The 26903-nt window shown below is 37.4% G+C and overlaps 2 protein-coding genes across 3 annotated transcripts; one reads left to right on the top strand and one right to left on the bottom strand.

The window, feature by feature from the left end:
• The first annotated feature begins 9923 nt into the window (after window positions 1–9923).
• On the top strand, window positions 9924–17255 carry sephs1 (selenophosphate synthetase 1). Of its 2 annotated transcripts, none has more exons than XM_014971107.2 (10): window positions 9924–10031; window positions 12220–12342; window positions 12448–12544; window positions 12922–13025; window positions 13388–13495; window positions 13852–14006; window positions 14102–14192; window positions 14291–14390; window positions 14798–15010; window positions 15995–17255. In XM_014971107.2, exons 2-10 carry the CDS (start codon window positions 12247–12249, stop codon window positions 16207–16209), a joined length of 1179 nt encoding a protein of 392 aa, XP_014826593.1. In that variant the 5' UTR covers window positions 9924–10031; window positions 12220–12246; the 3' UTR covers window positions 16210–17255. The 2 variants fall into 2 exon arrangements, with proteins under 2 accessions (XP_014826593.1, XP_014826596.1); XM_014971110.2 differs by lacking the exon at window positions 9924–10031 and adding an exon at window positions 10264–10998.
• A 1119-nt stretch (window positions 17256–18374) lies between these two features.
• Window positions 18375–26699, bottom strand: cpt1b (carnitine palmitoyltransferase 1B (muscle)). Its single transcript, XM_014971122.2, has 19 exons — window positions 26058–26699; window positions 24444–24596; window positions 24142–24281; window positions 23738–23909; window positions 23274–23375; window positions 22746–22883; window positions 22576–22653; window positions 22299–22406; window positions 21565–21649; window positions 20911–21106; window positions 20636–20821; window positions 20456–20561; window positions 20257–20373; window positions 20017–20181; window positions 19763–19897; window positions 19245–19397; window positions 19045–19158; window positions 18875–18967; window positions 18375–18784 (listed from the first exon to the last, which is right to left on the bottom strand). Exons 2-19 carry the CDS (start codon window positions 24582–24584, stop codon window positions 18650–18652), a joined length of 2364 nt encoding a protein of 787 aa, XP_014826608.2. The 5' UTR covers window positions 24585–24596; window positions 26058–26699; the 3' UTR covers window positions 18375–18649.
• Between the last annotated feature and the right edge of the window lie 204 nt (window positions 26700–26903).

The following is a 26903-nucleotide window of genomic DNA, read 5'->3' as shown; positions in this document are numbered from 1 at the left end:
AGCTACAGTCATATATTGTAAAAATCCTTTGCCCAGTAGTGGAACTTAGCAAAGGTGTTGCAGAATTCAGCTGAAGACGCAGACGTTTGTGTACAACCTGAATTATTTGAAAAAGTCAAAAAGTGAAACAGAGCATAAAAAAGACCATAGTTAGCTAAATTATGGTCTGTATATATATATAGATAGATAGATAGATAGATAGATAGATAGATAGATAGATAGATAGATAGATAGATAGATAGATAGATAGATAGATAGATAGATAGATAGATAGATAGATAGATAGATAGATAGATAGATAGATAGATAGATAGATAGATAGATAGATAGATAGATAGATAGATAGATAGATAGATATAAAATCAGTGATGTGCTGTCAGATGAGGCAGGAGAGCCAGAGCCACACCTGTCATCATGGAAAAATAATATATAACAATAAAATCATTTATAAAGATTTTTTCACCCTGTGGTTTGTCCTATAAAGTCCCTATTTATCATTTGACTAAAATATGATGATGTTTTTTCTTCAAAATCCCTGAATTTTCCCATTAAAATGCTTGGAAGCGAAGCCGGTGAGGCAGCACCGAGCTGAGCCTCACCTGTGATTGCGCAACCTCTCGCTAAGAGCACCGGTTGCCATTCTATGAGAGCATGCTCCTCCTGTCTGTACGTCGCCAATAAAATGGTTAAAAACATGTATGAACTTATTTTCCATGATTTAGCTTATGTATTTAATGTACTGTGTTTTTATTTTCACCAACTGTGTGTGTCAACATGTTTCGTGTGCTGAGGAGCGATCATAAATGGCATATTATTTGAGACGGCAAACGCCATACAGATTAGAGGTGAGGCAGGCAGTTCTCATGCCTCATCGCTGGGGGCGCTCATGAACCCAGACATTGTGACTCCACAAGTGCAGAGTAAGAGATGGTAACAGCGAGCCGTCCAGCGAGCTAGCCACACAGTAGTTGTGCTGATACAGAGAGCGAGAAAGACGTGGTTTTGAGTTGCACTTTAACGGTTTCTCCCTTTGCTTTTAAGCACAGCACGAAATTAATAATATCTACATGTCTAAGTTTGATTGAGATCACGGAATCATGAATGGCATGTAAAGGAATAGCCTTTTTGCCCTCCAGCATTGTAGCATGCGAGAAATTTCCTTATGTAAACAATAACATGCCGGGGGTCTAGATTTGTAAATCCGATTATAATTAAGTCGGTGCCTCACCAGGTATGAACCTCACCGCAAGTCACTAATCTATCTATCTATCTATCTATCTATCTATCTATCTATCTATCTATCTATCTATCTATCTATCTATCTAGATAGATAGATCTATCTATGCTAAATAGATAGATCTATCTATCTATATAGATAGATCTATCTATGCTAAATAGATAGATAGATAGATCTATGTATCTATGCTAGATAGATAGCATAGATATTTGAAGGAGTAAAACACAGCAAAACCAAAAGCAAAAAGGATAAGAAGCAGAACATTTTCATATATTAATTGCTAAAATTGATTAAAAATTGCAGAAGACCTTAGAAGATATTAAAAACCAGTAGAACCAGAAGGCAAAACAGAAAAGCAGACTTGCAGACTGCGTAGAAAGAGATAAAAAAAAGTGGAAGTTGAAGACATAGAGAAAAGTTGAAAAGGTGAAAGGTAGTAAAACCAGTTGAAGGCAGTAGAAACCAGTAGAACCAGAAAGCAAAACAGAAAATTAGACTTGTAGAAGGCATAGAAACAGCTTAAAACAGAGCACAAGACAAAAATACATTGAAAGAATAGGAGAAAGTGTGTCATGGTTGTACTCCAGAAGAGTTTGACAGAAAACAGTAAGACCTATAGCAATAATAGTAATAATTCCATAAAGTAGACACACGTAGCTACATTTTAATGCATAAATTATTTCCCTACAGTGAAATATGTAAGAACAGCATCAATTTGTTTGTCAAAAAGCAGAAAAAGTTCAAAAACGTCAGTTACCAGAGTGTACACTCTAGCAACTGATGTCAGTTAGTGAATTCCACCATAGGAATGAATGGGGCAATAAATTTGCACAAAAGGGCAATTATTTCAAAAAGTGCAATAGTGAAGTTTACCAAAAGATAAAGCAAGATTCTCCTGAAGGAGCTGAACGTTTTGATATATGAATTAGTAGAATTAGTGAAAGATAGTAGAAATAGTTAAACGACAAAAAACGTACGGAACATTTTCCGTATATAGATATATATATCTATATATAGATATATATAGATCTATATATCTATATATAGATATATAGATCTATATATCTATAGATATATAGATCTATCTATCTATATATCTATATATATATAGATAGATAGATAGATAGATAGATAGATAGATAGATAGATAGATAGATAGATAGATAGATAGATAGATATAAAATCAGTGATGTGCTGTCAGATGAGGCAGGAGAGCCAGAGCCACACCTGTCATCATGGAAAAATAATATATAACAATAAAATCATTTATAAAGATTTTTTCACCCTGTGGTTTGTCCTATAAAGTCCCTATTTATCATTTGACTAAAATATGATGATGTTTTTTCTTCAAAATCCCTGAATTTTCCCATTAAAATGCTTGGAAGCGAAGCCGGTGAGGCAGCACCGAGCTGAGCCTCACCTGTGATTGCGCAACCTCTCGCTAAGAGCACCGGTTGCCATTCTATGAGAGCATGCTCCTCCTGTCTGTACGTCGCCAATAAAATGGTTAAAAACATGTATGAACTTATTTTCCATGATTTAGCTTATGTATTTAATGTACTGTGTTTTTATTTTCACCAACTGTGTGTGTCAACATGTTTCGTGTGCTGAGGAGCGATCATAAATGGCATATTATTTGAGACGGCAAACGCCATACAGATTAGAGGTGAGGCAGGCAGTTCTCATGCCTCATCGCTGGGGGCGCTCATGAACCCAGACATTGTGACTCCACAAGTGCAGAGTAAGAGATGGTAACAGCGAGCCGTCCAGCGAGCTAGCCACACAGTAGTTGTGCTGATACAGAGAGCGAGAAAGACGTGGTTTTGAGTTGCACTTTAACGGTTTCTCCCTTTGCTTTTAAGCACAGCACGAAATTAATAATATCTACATGTCTAAGTTTGATTGAGATCACGGAATCATGAATGGCATGTAAAGGAATAGCCTTTTTGCCCTCCAGCATTGTAGCATGCGAGAAATTTCCTTATGTAAACAATAACATGCCGGGGGTCTAGATTTGTAAATCCGATTATAATTAAGTCGGTGCCTCACCAGGTATGAACCTCACCGCAAGTCACTAATCTATCTATCTATCTATCTATCTATCTATCTATCTATCTATCTATCTATCTATCTATCTATCTAGATAGATAGATCTATCTATGCTAAATAGATAGATCTATCTATCTATATAGATAGATCTATCTATGCTAAATAGATAGATAGATAGATCTATGTATCTATGCTAGATAGATAGCATAGATATTTGAAGGAGTAAAACACAGCAAAACCAAAAGCAAAAAGGATAAGAAGCAGAACATTTTCATATATTAATTGCTAAAATTGATTAAAAATTGCAGAAGACCTTAGAAGATATTAAAAACCAGTAGAACCAGAAGGCAAAACAGAAAAGCAGACTTGCAGACTGCGTAGAAAGAGATAAAAAAAAGTGGAAGTTGAAGACATAGAGAAAAGTTGAAAAGGTGAAAGGTAGTAAAACCAGTTGAAGGCAGTAGAAACCAGTAGAACCAGAAAGCAAAACAGAAAATTAGACTTGTAGAAGGCATAGAAACAGCTTAAAACAGAGCACAAGACAAAAATACATTGAAAGAATAGGAGAAAGTGTGTCATGGTTGTACTCCAGAAGAGTTTGACAGAAAACAGTAAGACCTATAGCAATAATAGTAATAATTCCATAAAGTAGACACACGTAGCTACATTTTAATGCATAAATTATTTCCCTACAGTGAAATATGTAAGAACAGCATCAATTTGTTTGTCAAAAAGCAGAAAAAGTTCAAAAACGTCAGTTACCAGAGTGTACACTCTAGCAACTGATGTCAGTTAGTGAATTCCACCATAGGAATGAATGGGGCAATAAATTTGCACAAAAGGGCAATTATTTCAAAAAGTGCAATAGTGAAGTTTACCAAAAGATAAAGCAAGATTCTCCTGAAGGAGCTGAACGTTTTGATATATGAATTAGTAGAATTAGTGAAAGATAGTAGAAATAGTTAAACGACAAAAAACGTACGGAACATTATATAATAATAATAATAACTAGAAAAATAGCTGTTCCTAGCGAAACAGCCGTGAGAATGCATATTTGCAGAATGACTGCAGCAGAAATGCAAGAAAAAGTTGAGAAAAGCGTAAGAAGTAGGGAAAAGCAGAAGAAATTGAAAGAGTTGAACAGTGATACGTAGCAAAGAGCAGAAATTAGCTGAAGCAGAAATCAGAACAAAACCACAAATAGTTGAAACAGATGAACAGTGAAACATAGCAAACAGCAGAAATTAGCTGAAGCAGAAATTGGTACACAACCAGAAATATTTGACGGAGTGAAACTTAACATAAAGTGCCAAAGAAGCATATTTGCAGAATGATTGATGCAAAAATATAAGAAACTTGAGAACAAAGAGTAGGAAGTTGGAAAAAAGCATAAGAAAGCTACAGTCATATATTGTAAAAATCCTTTGCCCAGTAGTGGAACTTAGCAAAGGTGTTGCAGAATTCAGCTGAAGACGCAGAAGTTTGTGTGCAACCTGAATTATTTGAAAAAGTCAAAAAGTGAAACAGAGCATAAAAAAGACCATAGTTAGCTAAATTATGGTCTGTATATATATATATATATATATATATATATAGATAGATAGATAGATAGATAGATAGATAGATAGATAGATAGATAGATAGATAGATAGATAGATAGATAGATAGATAGATAGATATAAAATCAGAGATGTGCTGTCAGATGAGGCAGGAGAGCCAGAGCCACACCTGTCATCATGGAAAAATAATATATAACAATAACATCATTTATAAAGATTTTTTCACCCTGTGGTTTGTCCTATAAAGTCCCTATTTATCATTTGACTAAAATATGATCATGTTTTTTCTTCAAAATCGCTGAATTTTCCCATTAAAATGCTTGGAAGCGAAGCCGGTGAGGCAGCACCGAGCTGAGCCTCACCTGTGATGGCGCAACCTCTCGCTAAGAGCACCGGTTGCCATTCTATGAGAGCAGCTCCTCCTGTCTGTACGTCGCCAATAAAATGGTTAAAAACATGTATGAACTTATTTTCCAAAATTTAGCTTATGTATTTAATGTACTGTGTTTTTATTTTCACCAACTGTGTGTGTCAACATGTTTCGTGTGCTGAGGAGCGATCATAAATTGCATATTATTTGAGACGGCAAACGCCATACAGATTAGAGGTGAGGCAGGCAGTTCTCATGCCTCATCGCTGGGGGCGCTCATGAACCCAGACATTGTGACTCCACAAGTGCAGAGTAAGAGATGGTAACAGCGAGCCGTCCAGCGAGCTAGCCACACAGTAGTTGTGCTGATACAGAGAGCGAGAAAGACGTGGTTTTGAGTTGCACTTTAACGGTTTCTCCCTTTGCTTTTAAGCACAGCACGAAATGAATAATATCTACATGTCTAAGTTTGATTGAGATCACGGAATCATGAATGGCATGTAAAGGAATAGCCTTTTTGCCCTCCAGCATTGTAGCATGCGAGAAATTTCCTTATGTAAACAATAACATGCAGGGGGTCTAGATTTGTAAATCCGATTATAATTAAGTCGGTGCCTCACCAGGTATGAACCTCACTGCAAGTCACTAATCAATCTATCTATCTATCTATTTATCTATCTATCTATCTATCTATCTATCTATCTATCTATCTATCTATCTATCTATCTATCTATCTATCTATCTATCTATCTATCTATCTATCTATCTATCTATCAAATTAGTACAGATCCAGAAATATTTGAAGGAGTGAAACTTAGTAAAGGTTTTGCAGATTTCAGCTGAAGAAGCAGAAGTTTTTGTGCAACATGAATTATTTGAAAAGTCAAAAAGTGAAACAGCGTAAAAATATCATAATTAGCACAAGAGGAAATTAGTGCAAAACCATAAATAGTTGAAACAGTTTAACAGTGAAACAGCAATAAGCTTACATTAAGGGAAGCAAAAAAACCAGAAATATTTGAATTAGTAAAACAGCAAAACCAAAAGCAAAAAGGATCAGAAGAAGCAGAACATTTTCATATATTAATTGCTAAAATTGAATAAAAATTGCAGAAGAAATTAGAAGATAGTAAAAACCAGTAGAACCAGAAGGCAAGACAGAAAAGCAGACTTGCAGAATGCGTAGAAAGAGATAAAAACAGTGGAAGATGAAGGCATCTTCATCTTGAAAAGGTGAAAGGTAGTAAAACCAGTGGAAGGCAGTAGAAACCAGTAGAACCAGAAGGCAAAACAGAAAAGTAGACTTGTAGAATGCATAGAAACAGATTAAAACAGAGCACAAGACAAAAATACATTGAAAGAATAGGAGAAAGTGTGACATGGTTGTACTCCAGAAGAGTTTGACAGAAAACAGTAAGACCTATAGCAATAATAGTAATAATTCCATAAAGTAGACACACGTAGCTACATTTTAATGCATAAATTATTTCTCTACAGTGAAATATGTATGAACAGCATCATTTTGTTTGTCAAAAAGCAGAAAAAAGTTCAAAAACGGCAGTTAGTAGAGTGTACACTCTAGCAACTGACGTCGGTTAGTGAATTCCAGCATAGGAATGAATGGGGCAATAAATTTGCACAAAAGGGCAATTATTTCAAAAAGTGCAATAGTGAAGTTTACCAAAAGATAAAGCAAGATTCTCCTGAAGGAGCTGAACGTTTTGATATATGAATTAGTAGAATTAGTGAAAGATAGTAGAAATAGTTAAACGACAAAAAACGTACGGAACATTATATAATAATAATAATAATAATAATAATAATAAAGGGAAACAGAAACACTAGTAGTGAGAATGCATTGGATGCATTCTCACTGACTAGAAAAATAGCTGTTCCTAGCGAAACAGCCGTGAGAATGCATATTTGCAGAATGACTGCAGCAGAAATGCAACCAGTGGAAAACCAGTGGAAGTTGAAGGCATACAGAAAAGTTTAAAGGCAAAAAAATATTAAAAACCAGTGGAAGTTGAAGGCATACAGAAAAGTTGAAAAGCTAAAAGAAATTAAAAACCAGTGGAAGTTGAAGGCATACACAAAAGTTGAATAGTTAAAAGATAGTAAAAACCAGTGGAAGTTGAAAGCATACACAAAAGTTGAAAAGCTAAAAGATAGTAAAAACCAGAGGAAGTTGAAGGCATACACAGAAGTTGAATAGTTAAAAGATAGTAAAAACCAGTGGAAGTTGAAGGCATACACAAAAGTTGAAAAGCTAAAAAAATTAAAAACCAGTGGAAGTTGAAGGCATACACAAAAGTTGAATAGTTTAAAGATAGTAAAAACCAGTGGAATTTGAAAGCATACACAAAAGTTGAATAGTTAAAAGATAGAAAAACCCAGTGGAAGTTGAAGGCATACACAGAAGTTGAATAGCTAAAAGAAATTAAAAACCAGTGGAAGTTGAAGGCATACACAAAAGTTGAATAGTTAAAAGATAGTAAAAACCAGTGGAAGTTGAAAGCATACACAAAAGTTGAAAAGCTAAAAGATAGTAAAAACCAGAGGAAGTTGAAGGCATACACAGAAGTTGAATAGTTAAAAGATAGTAAAAACCAGTGGAAGTTGAAGGCATACAGAAAAGTTGAAAAGCTAAAAGAAATTAAAAACCAGTGGAAGTTGAAGGCTTACAGAAAAGTTGAAAAGCTAAAAGATAGTAAAAACCAGTGGAAGTTGAAAGCATACACAAAAGTTGAATAGCTAATAGATATTAAAAACCAGTGGAAGTTGAAGGCTTACAGAAAAGTTGAATAGCTAATAGATATTAAAAACCAGTGGAAGTTGAAGGCTTACAGAAAAGTTGAATAGCTAAAAGATAGTAAAAACCAGTGGAAGTTGAAAGCATACACAAAAGTTGAATAGCTAATAGATATTAAAAACCAGTGGAAGTTGAAGGCTTACACAAAAGTTGAATAGCTAAAAGATAGTAAAAACCAGTGGAAGTTGAAAGCATACACAAAAGTTGAATAGCTAATAGATATTAAAAACCAGTGGAAGTTGAAGGCTTACAGAAAAGTTGAATAGCTAATAGATATTAAAAACCAGTGGAAGTTGAAGGCTTACAGAAAAGTTGAAAAGCTAAAAGAAATTAAAAACCAGTGGAAGTTGAAGGCATACACAAAAGTTGAATAGTTAAAAGATAGTAAAAACCAGAGGAAGTTGAAGGCATTCACAGAAGTTGAATAGCTAAAAGATATTAAAAACCAGTGGAAGTTGAAGGCATACACAAAAGATGAATAGTTAAAAGATATTAAAAACCAGTGGAAGTTGAAGGCATACAGAAAAGTTGAAAAGCTAAAAGATATTAAAAACCAGTGGAAGTTGAAAGCATACATATAAGTAGACAAGCAGAATGCACTGAAACATATAAAAACAGAGCACAAGAGAAAAATACATTGAAAGAATAGGAGAAAGTGTGACATGGTTGTACTCTAGAGAAATTTGACAGAAAACAGTAAGACCTGTAGCAATAATAGTAATAATTCCATAAAGTAGACACACGTAGCTACATTTTAATGCATAAATTATTTCTCTACAGTGAAATATGTAAGAACAGCATCAATTTGTTTGTCAAAAAGCAGAAAAAGTTCAAAAACGTCAGTTACTAGAGTGTACACTCTAGCAACTGATGTCAGTTAGTGAATTCCACCATAGGAATGAATGGGGCAATAAATTTGCACAAAAGGGCAATTATTTCAAAAAGTGCAATAGTGAAGTTTACCAAAAGATAAAGCAAGATTCTCCTGAAGGAGCTGAACGTTTTGATATATGAATTAGTAGAATTAGTGAAAGATAGTAGAAATAGTTAAACGACAAAAAACGTACGGAACATTATATAATAATAATAATAATAATAATAATAATAATAAAGGGAAACAGAAACACTAGTAGTGAGAATGCATTGGATGCATTCTCACTGATAATAATAAAGGGAAACAGAAACACTAGTAGTGAGAATGCATTGGATGCATTCTCACTGATAATAATAATATCCAGGCGTTCTATTGGGTGTAGAACAATAGGTGCCTGCCATGCAATGCATGGAGGCAGTGACTGACCTGCTTCGCAGGTCAGTCACTGCTCTCCTTATGCATTGCTAATGGCATGCCCCAATAAATACTTTTCAGATTTTCTTTTGCAAAATAACCTGAAAACTTTATACATTTTCCTAATTTTGACAGGTATGCATTACTTGTTATTGTTATTTTTAATAAAATCCACATAAATATATTGAAGTGTGTTGAAATGTCATGGTTATTAATACACCGTTTATTAAAATTTAATCAAACCTATTCTTCATATATTCAAAAAAAGTATGACATTTTTGTCTATCAACCTTTCTTTTGTTATTTAATTTGACGTTTATAAGAAAATGTTTTGTTGGATGCAAAAGGAGGGAAAACACAAATTAAAGGTACACTCCATTGTAACAATTTTGTTGGCAGACTTTTGGAATCATTAAAGGGGATGTTGAAGAAGCCACCGTGCAAACAGAGGACCCTTTGTTATCTGGTTAGTTTCCACGTTAAATTAGGCGCATGTTTTTACATAATAGCACCAGCACAAATTGCTTATAAATAATCGTGTTTACTTTGCATTTACTTTTAAATAAAAATGATTATTTTGTCATCTGTACAATAGTTAAAAGACAATAATTTATGATTTCTAGTCAGGCTTTCTAAGAGGTCGCCTAAATGTAGCCCTGGTGCGTTCTGTTGCAGTCCCCGCTCTTGTGTCAGGATCCACCGCTAACCCGAAGCTGGTAAGGATAAACTGCTCAGACCAATTAAAGGGGAAATGTTGTAAGAATCTAATCCAGTTTAGCTCCTAAACTTGCTCATAGGCTCATTCTGTACACCTGTATTGTACAGTCTCATTACGGTGTTTGCATTAGCAGCACGTTTAGCGATTTAGTGCTAATACTAACTCTGATGTTGCACACATCGCATGGCGAGGGAGAGGAAAGGGTTAATTTTTTCCGCCGCCGACATTTTTGTTAGGCGCCCTGCCGCAACTTTTTAACTTGCAAGTGCAAGCAGCCGGGGCTATGGTTCTACACTGTAAACCAGGGTTAAATAGAAACGTGCACAATGTTTGCGCTCAGTGGCAGTACGGCTAGCATATCGGGTCTCCAGGGGCTCTTTGTTGCAGATAGCAGCCTCAGCTCATTGCCGCATGCAAGGATCGGCTAGCCACAGCTAGCAGAAAATCTAAGCTGCATTTTCAGCTAAACAAACGTTGGGAGTGGAGTTAGTTGTCTCTGCAGATTGATTTGTCTTAAAGTCTGATTTCATAAATAGGCTGTCGTGTGTCTTACATTACAGTAACCAGACGTTTTACACCGGACATTACTGATATTGTCAGCCAGTTCCTCGGGGGTTGAATGAAAATGGAATCATTTTATGCATTGTGGTTCCTTTCAGCAACTCCAATTTGCACAATAAACTGCGAATATGCTAGATGGCACTGTTATAATCACGGTATATACACGTTTATTGCTTTTAGTTCTTTTGATAGGATACGAACTAAATATTCAGTTCTCATTGATGTGGTGATGTTTGGCTTTGATACTTGCTTAACAATTTTGAAATTAAAAAGTTTTTATAGATTGACTCCATCTGACAAAACAGGTAAAAAATGCAGGTTAATGTATTGGAATAAAAACCTCTCAACGTTAAATTAGAGCAGGGGAATGGAGAGCAGGTAGTGGAAACCACATGAATCCTGAGGTGAGAAGATAACATTCCTTTGTTGTTGTTTATGTAAATTGACACAAATTTGACCTTTGTGACACATATGAGTGCTGTTCTGAGTTATTCACTTAGTGGTTTATTATTATTTTCAGTATGTATTGGACATATATCTGGAAAATTCCTTAACTCGTACAAAAGTATATAAATCACAGTGAAACATGCTCTCTCAATCTGGACATACAGTATGTTTTTGTCTTGGTCAATTGCAGTTTTAATATTTCATTTTGAAGAATGTGACCATTAGAGATGGTAAGCTTATATATTTTTTAATTGTGTTATTTTAAAGACAGTTAGAAAAGTCAAATGGCCACTTTATCAGGTACATTTTGCTAGTATGTGGTTGGGCTCCTTTTGCATTCAGAACTGCCTCAACTTGTTATTGCATAGATTCAAAAAGTTGTCAAATATTTCTCAAGAGATTTTGGGTCTACCAACTTATTGATGCTACCAACTTATTTGGTAGCATCAAATAAGTTGCATATCAGGTGGTTGCATATCCATGATGTAAATCTCTCATTCCGACACTGTCAGTGATAATCTATTGTACAAAGTACTGGAGTACAGTGAAGTTCCTACCATGTTCCAAGAAGCCAGTTTGAAATGATTTGAGTTTTTTTGACATTATGACATAGATGTAATTTTATTAGTTGGACACACTGGGATCATAAATGGATAGACATGGTGAGCAATAATACTGAGGAAGGTTTCTATGGGGCCCCTTTACGCCTCAGTTTCCTGTTCTCAGCTGACATGGGTGACATCTGGCTTGGTCTTCTTCAAGGTTTGACACGTTATGCGTTTGAAGGTAATATTCTGCGTGCCTTGGTTGCAATGAGTTATTGTTTGATCTACTGTTCCCTTTCTACTGTCTCAAACCAGTCTGATCCCCTTTTTCCTTTTTCTGATGCCCCAAAAAAAGGAATAACTCCACATTACATTCAGAAGCCTAATGTGTTGAGTTGCTGGTATGTTGCTGACCTATTCTTGTATGTTAGCGAGCAATTCCACATGTGTACCTAATAAAGTGGCCGGTGAGTGTATGTAAAGGTCTAGGATTAATTTGCTTTTTTGATCAACCTTGTGTTATTTCTAACATGTGCAAAATAAGTCTCTTTTGTAATGCAGCCTCTTTGATTCCCTTCTAGTTTTTCTTAGGTGTTTTACATCATTCCTTCTTTTTCTCGGTCTGTTTTTCAGTGGTGAGGATCCGGAGCTCCATCAGAAATGTCTGTGAGGGAGTCTTTTAACCCCGAAAGCTATGAGCTGGACAAGAACTTCAGGCTCACACGCTTCGCTGAGCTGAAGGGGACAGGCTGCAAGGTTGGCTGTCCAAATCAAAATCTGATGTTTTTTCTGACTGAAAATGTTTACTAAAGGTATCTGAAAAAAATAAAAAATGTCGCTGTTTTTTTCCACTGATCTTAGGTCCCTCAAGAGGTTTTACAGAAGTTGCTCGAGGCCTTACAGGAGAACCACTATCAAGAAGATGAACAGTTCTTGGGGGCAGTTATGCCTCGATTAGGTAATAATTACCTTATTTTACTGCCGTGGTAGCAGACATGCTAAAGTCTTGCCAGCTTGAATGAATGAGTGTTCAAACTGAGGCCTTGTCATGTGTCTGACCTAAGTTATTAACTTGCGCTCATGTTCGACACTCCTACAGTTGCACTGATAGCTTCAGCTTGTTCTTTGTGCAACTTTTATTCTACAAAAATGCTCAATCAGCTGAGAGTGCTGACCTTTATTTAAAGCTAAACTGACTGCATTACACCTCATTTTATAAGTGAAATGAATGTGCTTGTACTGCTGAGAAAAGTAGGTTTTATTTTGCAATTACATGTCATTGTTGAAGACTATTTGCACTTTTACTCTTTGCTAAGATTTCTGTTTGTTTTAAAGGAATAGGCATGGACACATGTGTGATCCCTCTCAGACATGGTGGACTTTCTCTTGTTCAGACAACAGATTACATCTATCCTATCGTTGACGACCCCTACATGATGGTAACGGTTCTCCTTTTTACTTGAGTTTCTCTTTGCTCTGCAGTTGTTAATGCTGGGTTTCTATCTACACTTAAAAATATTCCTGTTTCCAGACTTTCTCCCCTATTCTATTGTCTTAAGGTCGTATTGGTTCGCCCACGCATAAATCTGTTCTGATTATTGATGAAGAAATATCTGCCACAATTTCACATCGAGCTTTTTTATTTATGAATTGTGATATGAACAACGTATGGCATGAACAATTTGTGAATGTGAAACATGACAAAATATAAACAAAACAAAAAAGGTGTGAATCCGTTTGTGCACTTCTGTCTCCGTGCCGCACAAACAGCTTCTGTGGTTAATTTGTTTCTGCTTTGTAGGGAAGAATTGCTTGTGCCAATGTTCTAAGTGACCTGTACGCCATGGGAGTGACAGAGTGTGACAACATGTTGATGCTTCTGGGAGTCAGCAACAAGATGTCAGAAAAAGTGAGAAGTTTTTTTTTTTCATTTGGTGAGACAGTGTAGCTAATCAAGAAACAAACAAAAAATAACAATTAGTTGTTTTTGTAAATCGGTTCAAGCGGTTTGTTCTTCTGAGAAGTTCTAGCTATGTGATGGTGGTAACACTTGCTTTTTTTTCTTTCTTTTTTCTTTTTTTTTTTTTTTTTACATCAGACATAAAAAATTAATAATATCCTGACTCCAGGAGTCAGGGAAGTTGCAAAAGATCGCATAGCATACAATTTCAGTGCTATCACTCTGATTCTTTTAGGGGGATAACTAGGGGCATCCATTCTTCATGCGTTTCTTTTACACTTGCTCATATGTGTGTGTGTTTGCAGGAAAGAGACAAAGTCATGCCACTGATCATCCAGGGATTCAAGGACGCTTCAGAGGAGGCCGGCACGTCTGTCACAGGGGGACAAACGGTGGTCAACCCCTGGGTGGTAATGGGAGGAGTCGCTACGACAGTGTGTCAGCCCAATGAGTTCATCATGTAGGAATAACTTCCTGTTACATATACACTCCCTCTGACTTTTCAGTCTCTGTTAGAAGAAAAAAATGCCATGACAATGTCTGATGTCTTTCAAGGCCTGATAACGCAGTGCCTGGGGACGTGTTGGTGTTGACCAAACCATTAGGGACTCAAGTGGCTGTCGCAGTGCACCAGTGGCTAGACATTGTAAGTCTTCCTGATTTTTTTTTTTTTTTTTTTTTGTCTTGGGATTCCTTCTGCTATTTCATGACAAACCTTTCCTATTTGCTTTCTTCAACATTTAGCCTGAGAAGTGGAACAAAATCAAGCTGGTGGTAACCCAGGAAGACGTAGAGTTGGCCTACCACGAAGCTATGCTGAACATGGCCCGGCTCAACCGTACAGGTACACCCATCATTCACGCATGATGCATTTGAAATGTTGTGTGAGCAGATTGCTGCTCACTGATTGGCCAAGGGGAGAGGGAAAAATGTGAAGGTTTTTATTGAGGTAGCGCAAGGAAAGGTTAATAAAACTCTGGAGCGACTGTAATGATATTTAGAACCACAATGGAAGGAGCAGGTAAAATTAAAGTATAATTTTGCATTTTAAGTTTCTGAATTACACACTGGCGGCACACTGCAATTAACATCCACCTGTAGAGTGGCGCACTGCAGACCTTCAGCTGTCAGCTTTTCGATGGAAACACAGCAGGTTCGGTGTGGAGCAGAGCGAGGATGAAGCCGAGCAGATTCAGGGTAAAAGGGACAAATGATTGTTCATCTGAACTTCCTCTCTGTCCTCCTTCGTAGCTGCTGGCCTCATGCACACCTTCAACGCACACGCAGCCACCGACATCACAGGGTTCGGCATCCTCGGCCACGCTCAGACGCTGGCACGGCAGCAGCGGAGCGAGGTGTCCTTCGTCATCCACAACCTCCCAGTGCTCGCCAAGATGGCCGCCGTGTCCAAAGCCTGCGGGAACATGTTTGGACTCATGCACGGCACCTGCCCTGAAACATCAGGTCTGTGTTGATGTGGTTCTGACATCAACAACCATAGCTCTATAAGATCCTGCCAATAATGTGTGTTTATGTGGAGTTGGATGGAGTAAGCAAAGTTTTGGTAAGAAAGTCCTGAGTTTTGATCAAACAGGATGGAGTCTATAGTAAACAGACATGATGAAATAATCTCGCTGCACTCTTAAGAAACTAGGATAATAAAAACTGTTTTATTTGTGTATCCATAAGCAAATCAGACAGGCCTTCATCAACACACAATATTTTGAGGAAATCGCTTTTAACTTGTTGGCATCGTCAGGTTTCTGTTTACAAATGAATGTGGTATTTAAAAAAATGAAAAGCACAAATGGGGAAAAAGCTTGAGTGTTCAAACTTCATTGTATACCGTTTTCTAAAGTGTTAAAACTTTAAATTCCTGAAATTTAAACAGCCAAATTTGTCTGTTGTAAGAAAGGCAAATTGTATCTGTCATCTTCCAGCCTGCTGGCCACCTGTGCATAGCAACAGGTGTGGGAGGGGCAGCTCTGTTTTAATTTATGCTCCACAGAACATGAAAACAATGTGACGTCACTAAAGCACTTCATATTACAGTTTTTTTTAAGTTTATATTGCTCCTCTTTAGAAGTTTTAAAAATCTTAATATACACGATGACAGTAAAATGAACCGTGTCTGATGGAGTTGTTTAAGTCTGATTTTGCATTTACTGCATTTGCTATAGCTGGCCATGTTTTAAAAACTTCAGTAGATGCTGATGTGCTACTTTCTGCAGCCTTCTCTTTGCTCTCATTATAACCTAACGTTATAATGGTGTTGGGATACACATCACTAGATTTCTTTTGTTTTGCTCTGTTTTTTTTAACACTTTTCCTATGATAAGTGTTTGCCAGAATATGTTGCAAACAACAGAGTACATCTCTCAGACTTGTACTCTGAGAGATGTGCACAAAAAAACAAACTGACCGATTCCTTGTTCTTCCCATTCGAAGGAGGCCTGCTCATCTGTTTGCCCCGGGAGCAGGCGGCCCGCTTCTGCGCCGAGATCAAATCTCCAAAATACGGAGAGGGCCACCAAGCCTGGATCATCGGGATCGTAGAGAAAGGAAACCGCACCGCCCGCATCATCGACAAGCCACGAATCATCGAGGTGGCACCGCAAGCAGCCACGCAGAATGTCAACCCAACACCCGGCGCGACCTCTTAATCCTCGACTTGTTGCCTCATCGACCTGAACCCCCGAAACCTCTGTTGAGAGTTTTTTTAGACATATAAACTACAAAACCATCGTAGAGTGTTGACAAATTTACACAAGATAGTAAAATAAAAACACACAACAAAGACTGGGTTGGCGTGCATCAACGTGGAAACAGCCCCACACAGAGGCCTCTCAAGGGTATGGCGCCACCCAGTGGACTCAAGCTGCAGCTTCCCCTTGAAAAGAAATTGGCAAGAACTAGGACATACTCATAATCCCTTTGCTCTGTTTGGCTGTATTGTTTAACGTGCTTGATTGGCTGGCAGCTTCTGACGGGAGAGTGGTAATGAAGACAATAATCTGTTGATTCATTTTGAATCTTTGAAAGTCTGGAGTCCGTTTCCTCTTTTTGTCTCTTAAAGCTGCTCTCATCAAACAAGCACACTGCGTTTTGGTGTTTTTGTTTTTGTTTCGCTTTGTACAGTTTAAAGGCCTAGTTTTAGTTCATTGATCTTCCTGATGCCTCAAAACACACAACCTGGTCAGAATGACTTTTTTTTTTCTTTATTACTTTTGTATCGTCCCCACATATGCTAATAAATACTCAAATAGAAGATGGTTGATTTCTGCTACTTGGGAGCTGCACCCATGCGATTGAAACAAATCAATCTGTTTTAGTTTTAGCTGCACCGTTGTGCTTTCTTCATATGTTAAAGATTATTTTTGTAAGACGTTAAGAAGAAATTCTTCATTCCAAATGTAGCATCATAATTACAGGAATATGATGTAGTTTTCCATTGTAAACTTAAAGAAAATATCTCCCAAAAAACTGAGTGTGTTGGGTCATCCACCTCATGAACTCGAACGGTTTATTTTTGGCGTCTGCATGGTACGTTGACGACGCCAGGTGATGTGATAAAATCAATGAAGCCTCCCGCCGGTTGAAGTTTTTCTTTCTTCTATAGATGAAAAATAATCTGGATGACATCGAAAAATGTTAGAAACAAGATGTAATCTCTACCCCACCCCTTACAATAAATGTTTTATAAAACGTTGCTCTTCTGTGTTTTTTAAATTTCAGGTAAAAAAAAAAAAGAAAAAAAGTAGGATTTGCTGTTTTTAAAGGGGTAAATTATGACTGTCAGTGGGGAAGAGACAGGGAAAAAATTGGTATTGCATCACTTTTAATTTAATTAGCTTAGATCAACTTTGTTGTCCGTAAAGGGCTTTGCTTTCCAGACAGTAAAAACAAACACAGATAAATGCATAAAAATATTTTCAATAGGACACCACATACCATCACAGTTTGTTTGGTCTTACCCCAAATTATTAATGACACTAACTGGGATAAGTGAACTTTTGATTTTTAAAAAACTTATTACCTTAACATGCAGGTAAATGTGCATCTCAATAACTTAGAATATTACTAAAAAGTTGATGTATTTCAAAAACTTAAATACCTATAGATTCATTACACAGGCTGGTGTAACTCAGGCATTTATTCCTGTTAATTTTGATGATTCTGACGTGTAGCCAATGAAAACCAAAATTCTGTAATTTAAAAATGTGATTAAATGTGACCAATAAATGTCCTTTTTGATAGAGAAATGTATGCAAACTGAAAAGTAGAAAGGCTGAAGCATTTGCACTCAACACTTGGTTGAGGCTCCTTTTGCAAGCCTGATTGATAATGAATATTGTATTTTTTTAGGTTAGCTCAGTGTCTTATACAATGTCAGTGGTTATAGAAAACCAAAGATATTCCATGATTGTTTTATATTTTCTTGCCTATAGATTATCTTCAATCAAATCCAGTTTGATTTTCCTCAAACTTGAGTGTTCACAAATTGTTCTTACTTGATGTGAAAATGGGATGTCAGAATTTGTTTAAAGCGTGTTGTTCAAACACAGAATACAGCAGGCAAAAATAAAACAACTTATTCCTTATTTTTTTATGTTTAAATCTAAGTTAATTTTCCGTGGTTCCTAAAATTAACCTACAAAGACAGATACATACTGAACACTTTCTTTATCGAACAACAGTCTTGTTTATATTAATAGCAAATTCTCAAAAAAAAAGTGTAATTTCTCAGTATTTTACTAACTGCAGGTTTAGCCAGAAAAAACAAACAAACTATTTAATATAATAACAACCAATAATGCCCAACAAACACTCATGTGTCTTTGTTTTTATTCTTTTTTTTTTTTTTTTACATCACATTGGACTAGATTTATGGTCAGAATACACTGACAAGGAAACAAGAAGATGCCATAAAAATCCCATCATTAAATTAGAGCAACTCCAGCATGTAAAACAGAAATAAATTAGAGGAGTGATAACCATTCTCTTAGAGTGGAATGCCCATCTCCTGTGATGTGGCTCACCAGAAAAGCATATATAAAAGTGCAATTCTTTCAGCACACCAACAAAACTTCTCCCCACAGAGTCCTACATGTTCTTTTTATTATTTTCCAAATGCACACCCTTTCCATTCTCTACCGCGCTCTTGTCTTTTTCTTGCTTGAAAAGAGTCTGGATGTCAATCATGGCTTTCCGAATGTGCCGAGCAAACCGAGTGGAGTCCTGCAGTTTTAAAACAGAGAGAAAAGACTATTAGATGTGGAGAAGCACGACGAGGACTCTACAGGTGGATGGAAAACATCGAGTACTTACTGTGTTATGCCTGGAGAATTTGCTGGAGATGTGGAATGTAATGAGATTTTCCCCAACAATGATATAAGAAACACCATACCCATCATCCGCCACCTGAGAGTGCAAAAGAGACACAGTTAGATAAGATGCTAAACTGTTTTAACTATAAGATTTTGACCGAAAACACTCACAGGTCCAAATCCGCCTCCTGCACCCACGTATTTTGGAAACTTGTTGATATCAATTAAATTAATCTGCTGCTGAGGAGTTTGGCTGGTGGACAGCTTCCACGGCTCGGAAAGCACCTGAAGGTTTTGGGATGGAAAGGAGACCTGATAAGTCCTGTTTGAAGTATCCAACAAAGTGAAAGCGATTTGACTGTATCACTAACCTTCGTGAGAAATGGTGATTCAACACCGAGGTATTTAGATACTATGTAAAGGCAGAAGAGATGCCGATCGATACCGGAACCGGTCATGGCCAGACGATACATGTTCTGATGCTTGTCTGCTGCTTTCCGGAACAGCGCAAGTCTCTGGGCATTCTGCTCACAGACATTAGCAGACATTAGCAGGTAATCAGGAAATTACTTCATCATTTTGGCTTATTCTGACATGTACACAAAAAACATAGTGAACATCAAGAACTGGATGTCCTTATGACTTTATCATACAATAAAGTCATAAAGGTACAAGTGTTAGTTTAACCCTCTGACATGGCATCAACGTTTATTCACATTGCCTCTAGGTCTAACCCTACTGTTGCATCAATATCCTAGATGAGTAACATTTTAGACAAATTCAAACGTGCAGGATGATAAGAATAGAGTAACAGAAACAAATGCAGTGTTTTAGCATGCTACAGTTTATTAACACGGATTTAAATGGTTTGTGTGTTTGTTTTTCTTACTGTTGCATCCGGATCCTCCATGGCCAGGACAAAAGCAGCAGCCTCAGAGGTGCAGGAGCGCACCGTCTCCGTCCGCCCGTCTCTGAACATACGGGTCATTGATGACTCATACGTCAGACAGAACACACCTTGATCCTACGGGAAAAAAACAAAACAAAACAACAACAACAACAACAAAAAAATACATTTGAATGTGGTTTGATGAAACCGATGTTCAAGAAAAACAAAATGTGAGAGACTGATGGCTGACCGACCCTGAACTGTGCGAGCTGCAGAGCCAGCTGAATGAAGGCATCAGGGCTCGTCCTGCACTTCTTGATCAAGCCTTTGCCAAACTCAGTGAACAGATGGCCATGGAAGTCCACATCGTCAGCTAGGTGTCTGGCTAACAAGTATGAAGCGTGAATGACATCTTGGCACTGACGTAGGAGAAAACACAGCGAATAAGTAGCAATTAATAATCGGCTACGTTTAATTAGTGAAGTTCACTGTACCTGTTCTGGAATCTCCCACTTTAGTCGAGTGGGAGAAGGAAGGCCCCTGTTCACATCCCCTTTACAATGTCCCTCCTCTGTGTAGCCAAGATGAAAGCAGTCTGTTGCAAGAACATACTACAAACACACACAAATAAAACCTGAGGAATTGCTAAGAAACTTTCATTTTCTGTTTGTAAGACTGAAATACTGTTTATACCTCCCACATGTGTCCAACAATGGGTGCATCAGCCCAAGAGTGCTCAATATTTACTCCCATCTTTCCATTTGGGTATGAAATTAAGTTGAAAGACTTGTCGAACCACCTGTAAGACATGACAAGAATGTTCTTTGTTTCCCCCAGAAAACATTATGTCTGCCGCCCATCTTCTCTGCCTACCTGTCGTAACATTTGCCGTGCATTAGGGATTTGGCATAAGTGTCAAGAGAGTAAACATTTTCTGGATCATAACCCTGTGGCTCTTCGTCGAGTGTCAGGAAGAATGAGGCAGACTCAATGGCATCCAGGGATTCCTTGTTCGGTCCCTGGCTAAAATATTTAAGCCGAGTCCGTGCCCATGGCACTCTGGAAAACAATGTAAGACAGAGTAAGTATCGTATCTTTAGCAAGTGAGAGGGTTTTAGTGTGCTGTGAGACTGTGTGTTTGAGCATGCCTGTCTCCTGCAGTGAGGGCAGCTAGTTTCAGTTCTCCTGGCTGCGGTTTTGACGTGTCATTGAGAATCTGTTGAAACTGGTTCTCAAGTTCGCTGGGTAAGAGGTGGCGCCCCCCCGTATACAACCACACTTGGAAGTAGCGGCCTCTGTGGAAGACAACGAGGTGCTTTCGGTCTGTCAGGTGCAGTACAAAATCTGCAGACAGAGTAAGAAGGGATTAAACTTGAATTATACTCATCTTGAAGCTGAAATTAATGAGGAAATTTGTAGCTTAGTGGCAGTGTGAAAATTTGCCAGTAATAAAATCTTACATTATTAGCAAGTTAATACATTGCCAGCTTTAAATGACTAAAACTATCACACTGTTGGCTGTGAGTAGGTTTTAATTTTACTTTTTATGTGCCTTTGATCTTATTTTGCATATCGTCTGATTTATGCCATTTGCTTTAGGCCAAATGTTGTCTTCATCTTAACAATGTAGAGAACAACTACAGTAGGACAATAGGGGGAGGGCAACAGGAGAGAACTTGTTGGAGTTGAGTCTGTTGACAACATTGATAGACATGGACCCAAAAGTGCAGCAAGTGCAGCGTGCTGGAAAGATTTACTTCAACCAGTGCATGTGTGCTTAAACCATACATAATTATTCTTACCTGTTTCAATACCAGGAATACGAGTGGTGTTAAACATTCTCTCCATCTGAGTGGAGCACATTGGAACGGTCCCTAAAGCCCTCAGCTGAGAAGAGAAGGGACTAGGATGTCATCACCATCCATCAATTCACAAGGTTCAAAATAGAGAAACCATACTAGGACGATGTTCGGTCTGTTGTATAATTTAAACACTTAAAACAAGATTTTTTTATTAGTGCCGCATACTTTTTCTTTGGTATAATTTGAAAATGAAAGTATATTTTTAGATTTCTAAAGTGAAAACATAGGACAAGTGTACTCATGTGGACCTCAAGCTAAATCGACGTGGAGTGTAAAAATTGTGCAAAAGATGATTACTGTTCCCAGTCAGTTATGTGTAAAACTCTGAATAAGGAAAAAAGCAAAAGTTGTGACAAAGAAATTCCAGTTAGATTTTGAAGAACATAAAGGTGTTACTTAACAGATAAATGGAAAAAACAAAAAACAAAAAAACAAAAGACAAATTAACTTAAACAGAATTTCATGTTTATGGCCAAAATGGGCTGAAAGGAAATGGAATTGAAGTGCCAAAAACCCGAGCAAAGCTGAACAAAAGAAAACAATATTTCACTGGGCTGTAGTTTGTTGAATGGCAGAATATTCTCCAGATGCAGTGTTTCCACATTTTTTTGGTTTGTATGTTTTGAAAAAAAAAATAAAAATAGGCCTTTTTTTTTGTAAAACGGGCAGATTACCGGTGCAAGTTCACCCCGCTCCAGCTTGCGCCTGTACTGCAGCATGGCATGAACTATGTTTCCTGCCCGGGCAGCCTGGCGGTGTGTTGGGGTCACATACAAAAGGTCCTTCAAACAAAAACATGAAACCATCAGCTGGAGACTTCAGAGGTCAGTTCACAAAATAGATGCTTTGTTACTTCAAACCTTATGTTTAATCGTGTTTGTGTAAAAGCCACAATTTGTTGAAAACGTTTGTCCCTTCTAAACAAGTAAACATAACTGTATTTCATCTTACCATGATGTAAAAGTTGCTGTTGACCATTATTGGACCTCTGCTCCTTAAGTAGATGTATTCCTCCCACCAGTCACTTACCTGTAGATGTTAGGGCATTATCAATACAAAATATTCATAAACAAATTCAGCGAACTTGGGATTTAATGTCAAAATATGTGAAGACCCCTCACATAATTTGTTGTCCACCAGGATTTTAGCACCAGGTACCTTTGGAGCTGAGATGCCTCGTTTTCTTTAAAGTTATGTGCCAGAACTTCCATTTGTTTGTATTTTTTGTCGTCCAGTAGAGGGCGCACTGACTCAAGATACTGTGGGGAAAGATGCACAGAATGAAGTCGACAATGAAGCATTTATGGAACGACACAAAAATCCTGGAGGGACTTTCAGGGTATGTCTCCTGCCATACTGGCAAGGCAGATTTCCACCTCTCACTACTTAAACTAATGCAACACAAACAGGGCATGGGGACATTTTGTCTAAAATCTGCATTTGTGGTTTGAAGGGGACAATTAACAAATGTTGCAAAATCAGGATTATTTATTTTCGTAAGCATACAGTGAGAAACGGCAGGGTTAGGGTCCTCTGGGACTTCCAGATCCAGAGTGGTAAACAGGTGATTGTTAAAAAAAAAAGGACATTGTAATGGTGGACAAAGACTTTTTTTTTAATTGTAATCCACTTGTGTTTCTTCTACAAACCTTCTCAATGGTGTCTTTCACTCGAGGGACGGGGAGTCGGGGTAAAGCAGCCTGGAAGCTGTAGAGCAGGGGCCTTCGTCCAGAGAGCATCTTTACCAGTCTCTGGGTGGTAAATGATAATTATGAATGAATGAAAACTAATTAATCCGATGCATATACTTTATTCCTATGCTCCTCTGACAGGTTTCTTAGCTATAATTTTACCCCGAAAGGGCCAAGGTGACACAAATAGTGAAAGAAAGACTCAGATTGTGTAAGTGAAATTCACTAACAAAAATCCTGAACAAAAAAGGTTTATAGGGGAGCTATCCCCTAAAAAGCAACAGAGACTTTTATTGATGCAATGCTTCAATTGTTCACTGTGTGTCCTGTGACTTTGTATTTGTTGTGTTTTTATGAGGTAAAGCAACTTCCTTATTGCTGATGTGTACAAATAAACTTGACTTGACTTGAAGCAAACCCACCAGCCACACTTTTGTAGATGTCCTCATCTTCCCATGGGATTCGAAAATCCATCCGTGGTAGGAAAGAAGAATCTTTAGAGAGAACCGTATGACGTGGATGAAGAACAGCCATAACGCCGTGGCAAACAGGATGGCGCTCAGAACTGCTCTGGCCTGCGCTGACAAACAGTGTCTGCTCAGAAAAGACAAAAACCTGTCAGTATGGCAGCAGCTGCATGCGAAGTGTGAAGACTGACAAGTTTGGAGCAACTGACACAATGATCTGCTACACACACACACACACACACACACACACACACACACACACACACACACACACACACACACACACACACACAAAATGAATATTTTCAAAACAGCAATGAATGAGTTAAATATTTTATGAGTGAGTGTATGATACTGACTGGTAAGGCAGGTTTTCCTTGATGGTATCTATTATTCCCAGAGGGGGGTCTGTGCCAGTGTACAAGGACATCATCATGGCAATCACAACTATCAACCAACTGGACGGACTGGCTGGGTAAACTTCAGTCAGTATTCCATTCTGTATAAAATGTAAATGATTTAATATGTTTTCTATTTTAATCTACATTCAATAATAAAAAAAAAGATGACCATTAGTGATACTTAATCAGTTATTACAATCACTTTTGACTTACTGCAAATGTTTTAAACATAGACACATGTGCTGAAATTGTGTTTCTACCTTCAGCTTAATGGCTTTCTTCCTCCAAGCAGTGAGTGAAGACAGGTAGATGTTTTTGAGGACCTCCTTGCTCAGCTTCACATCCACACCGTCCGGGTGCACAGTGAACTCGAAGCCCACTGCCTGATGGGCCTCAGCCATTTCCCTAGATCACTAACATAGATAGTTTAAGCATGGCATTAGCATTGTAATACAAGCAAATGTTTTACAGTTATATCGGCGCCACATTAGAAATAATGAAGAACCTTATCTCATTTGATTTGAAATGTCATGTTACCTTTCTAAATGTTACACTATATAATGTTTTCATTCGCTTTAGCAACTGTTTCAACTAATTTGAAAATAAATGGTTGTTGTGGAGACCAAGCTAACGACGACATTCTGTGCGGCAGTTCTTCAACAGTGAGCTGTGGGGATGTATCAATTTTATACATTTGTTTTTTACCTCTTGGACACAGTTCCAGTTGTTTTAAACTTTCAAATTGTTGCTTTAGCTTTATATGTATATAAATAAATATATATTTTTCACTTAAATGGCAAGTTCTCATGTCCTATTTTCAACAGCATCTCTGTCATGTTATAAATAAATCAAGGGGAAACAAGGATGCATGGATTAAATAAAAAAAAAAATTGTTTAAGAAATTTTAAAAAGGCTTAACTTATGTAAAAGTACCGGTAATTGATATTGGCATTACTAAGTGTGATTAATCTATCTGATTTTGTTATACTATTATTTTAAGGTGGGATTTTTTTTTTCCATGATTAATACATGAACTCAACATAAAGGATACATTTACCTTTTACTTTTTAGGTAAAAGGTAAAAAGTATCTGAACTGCACCACCTATTACTTGTGATGCTAGTAATTGTGCAGGGTGTTGAATATTAAGGGTATTTTTTTTACCACCTTTTTGAGCTTCTTCGAATTCACATTTTCCACTTACGCAACAAGTTATGGTTCTTTTACTGTTCTGTTTTGTGGAAATAAAAAGTAGGAAAAAAAAACTGGCTCGGCACTCGTGCCTTTAAACAAGCAAAATTTGAAAAGTGGGAGGAGGTGAGGTGCAGATGTCTGTATTAGTAAAATAAATAAATACATAGTAAAGTTAAAATTACCGACTTCTAAATGTCAGGTACCTCAGAAGTCTTAAACAGAAATATTTGGACTTCCAACATCCCTGCATATTGTGTTTTAGTGGTAGGTCTGGTATGCCTTTTTCCATGTCACATGACCAAACTATCCCCAACTGGGACAAAGTTCAATGGCCAGATATAGTGGTACATCAGCAGAGCATGTGCAGAATGACTCAGATAGGAATGGAAATATAAACACAGAGTAGAACCAACAAGAGACGGTAAAAATGTCCAGATTCCCTGCTAATTTTAAGTTCATCTCATTGAAGCAAGTTCACAAGTCATTAGTTTCATACAAACTGTAAAAATATTCATATTTTACTTTGTCATTTCAATTTTCCACCAGTTTGTAATAGATTCTTCACTTAGAAAACAAGCAACACAGCTAAACAGGTCAGCACTTTGTCATTTTCATAAAACTTGAAATTTGTGTCCCAGATGTCAGAGTAAAAGAATCATAAAGATCAGGAGCGTACTTTACCTTCCTCAGACCAGGCAGATGGTTACACACACACACAGGTGAAAGGAAAGCCGGTAATCAGTGACTTTGGTCTGCAGCCCAGAGCCAGAGGGTTTCTTCTGTACTGAAACTTGTGCGTTCTGTGTCCTTGACGTGGCTTTACTCAGGTAGTGAACATAGTCACTGCTTCCTGTGTTTCTCCCTGTCCTCTCTCACCCACAACATGCCTCTCTTTGTAACCAGACACCAAACATAGACATCGCCTGACCTGGTGTTCTCTGAGCTCCCTGCCATGTAACTGAATGTGATCCTTGTGACATTTCACCTAATTTACCAATAAAAGATTATTTGACTCAGCAAAGTTGTTAATTTGGATATTACAGACATTGCATGTGGCCTGGTCGACATTAAATTTACAATAATTGTGATAACAACCCATTTAAAGAAATCAAAACAGAATGTCTATAAATAAGGTTATGCGTAATGAAGTGGAATGAGCATGCTTAGTGAAATGTATTACTTAGCAGAGGAGCTCTGAAATCTCTTCTAGAGACTATGAAGTGTGATTTTTAGCCAATTCTGATGGGATTCTGGGGGACAATTTCGATTTTCCCCACTTCTTACTTATTTCTGTACGTTTTCATTTGAATTCTAGTAAGGTGGTTGCTTGGATAACGCCGCTTAATTTTGATGTCTCCCATAATGGAGGTCCGTCATAAAATCTTGGCCACTGTGGTTAGAGATCACATTGGCTGTAATACCACATTATGCTGATTTCAGAGGCATGGTTTTAAAAGATACTTAACAGGGCTTGGACAACTTTGCTAAATGGGAAAAAAAAAAGATGCTTGAAATTAGTTTTAGCCC

This window comes from Poecilia mexicana, unplaced genomic scaffold, assembly GCF_051168715.1.
Source record: "Poecilia mexicana isolate PSO_F unplaced genomic scaffold, ASM5116871v1 scaffold_6, whole genome shotgun sequence".
NCBI lineage: Eukaryota > Metazoa > Chordata > Actinopteri > Cyprinodontiformes > Poeciliidae > Poecilia > Poecilia mexicana.
The sequence above is the reverse complement of the archived record's forward strand: the minus strand, read 5'-3'. Positions and strand labels throughout refer to the sequence as shown.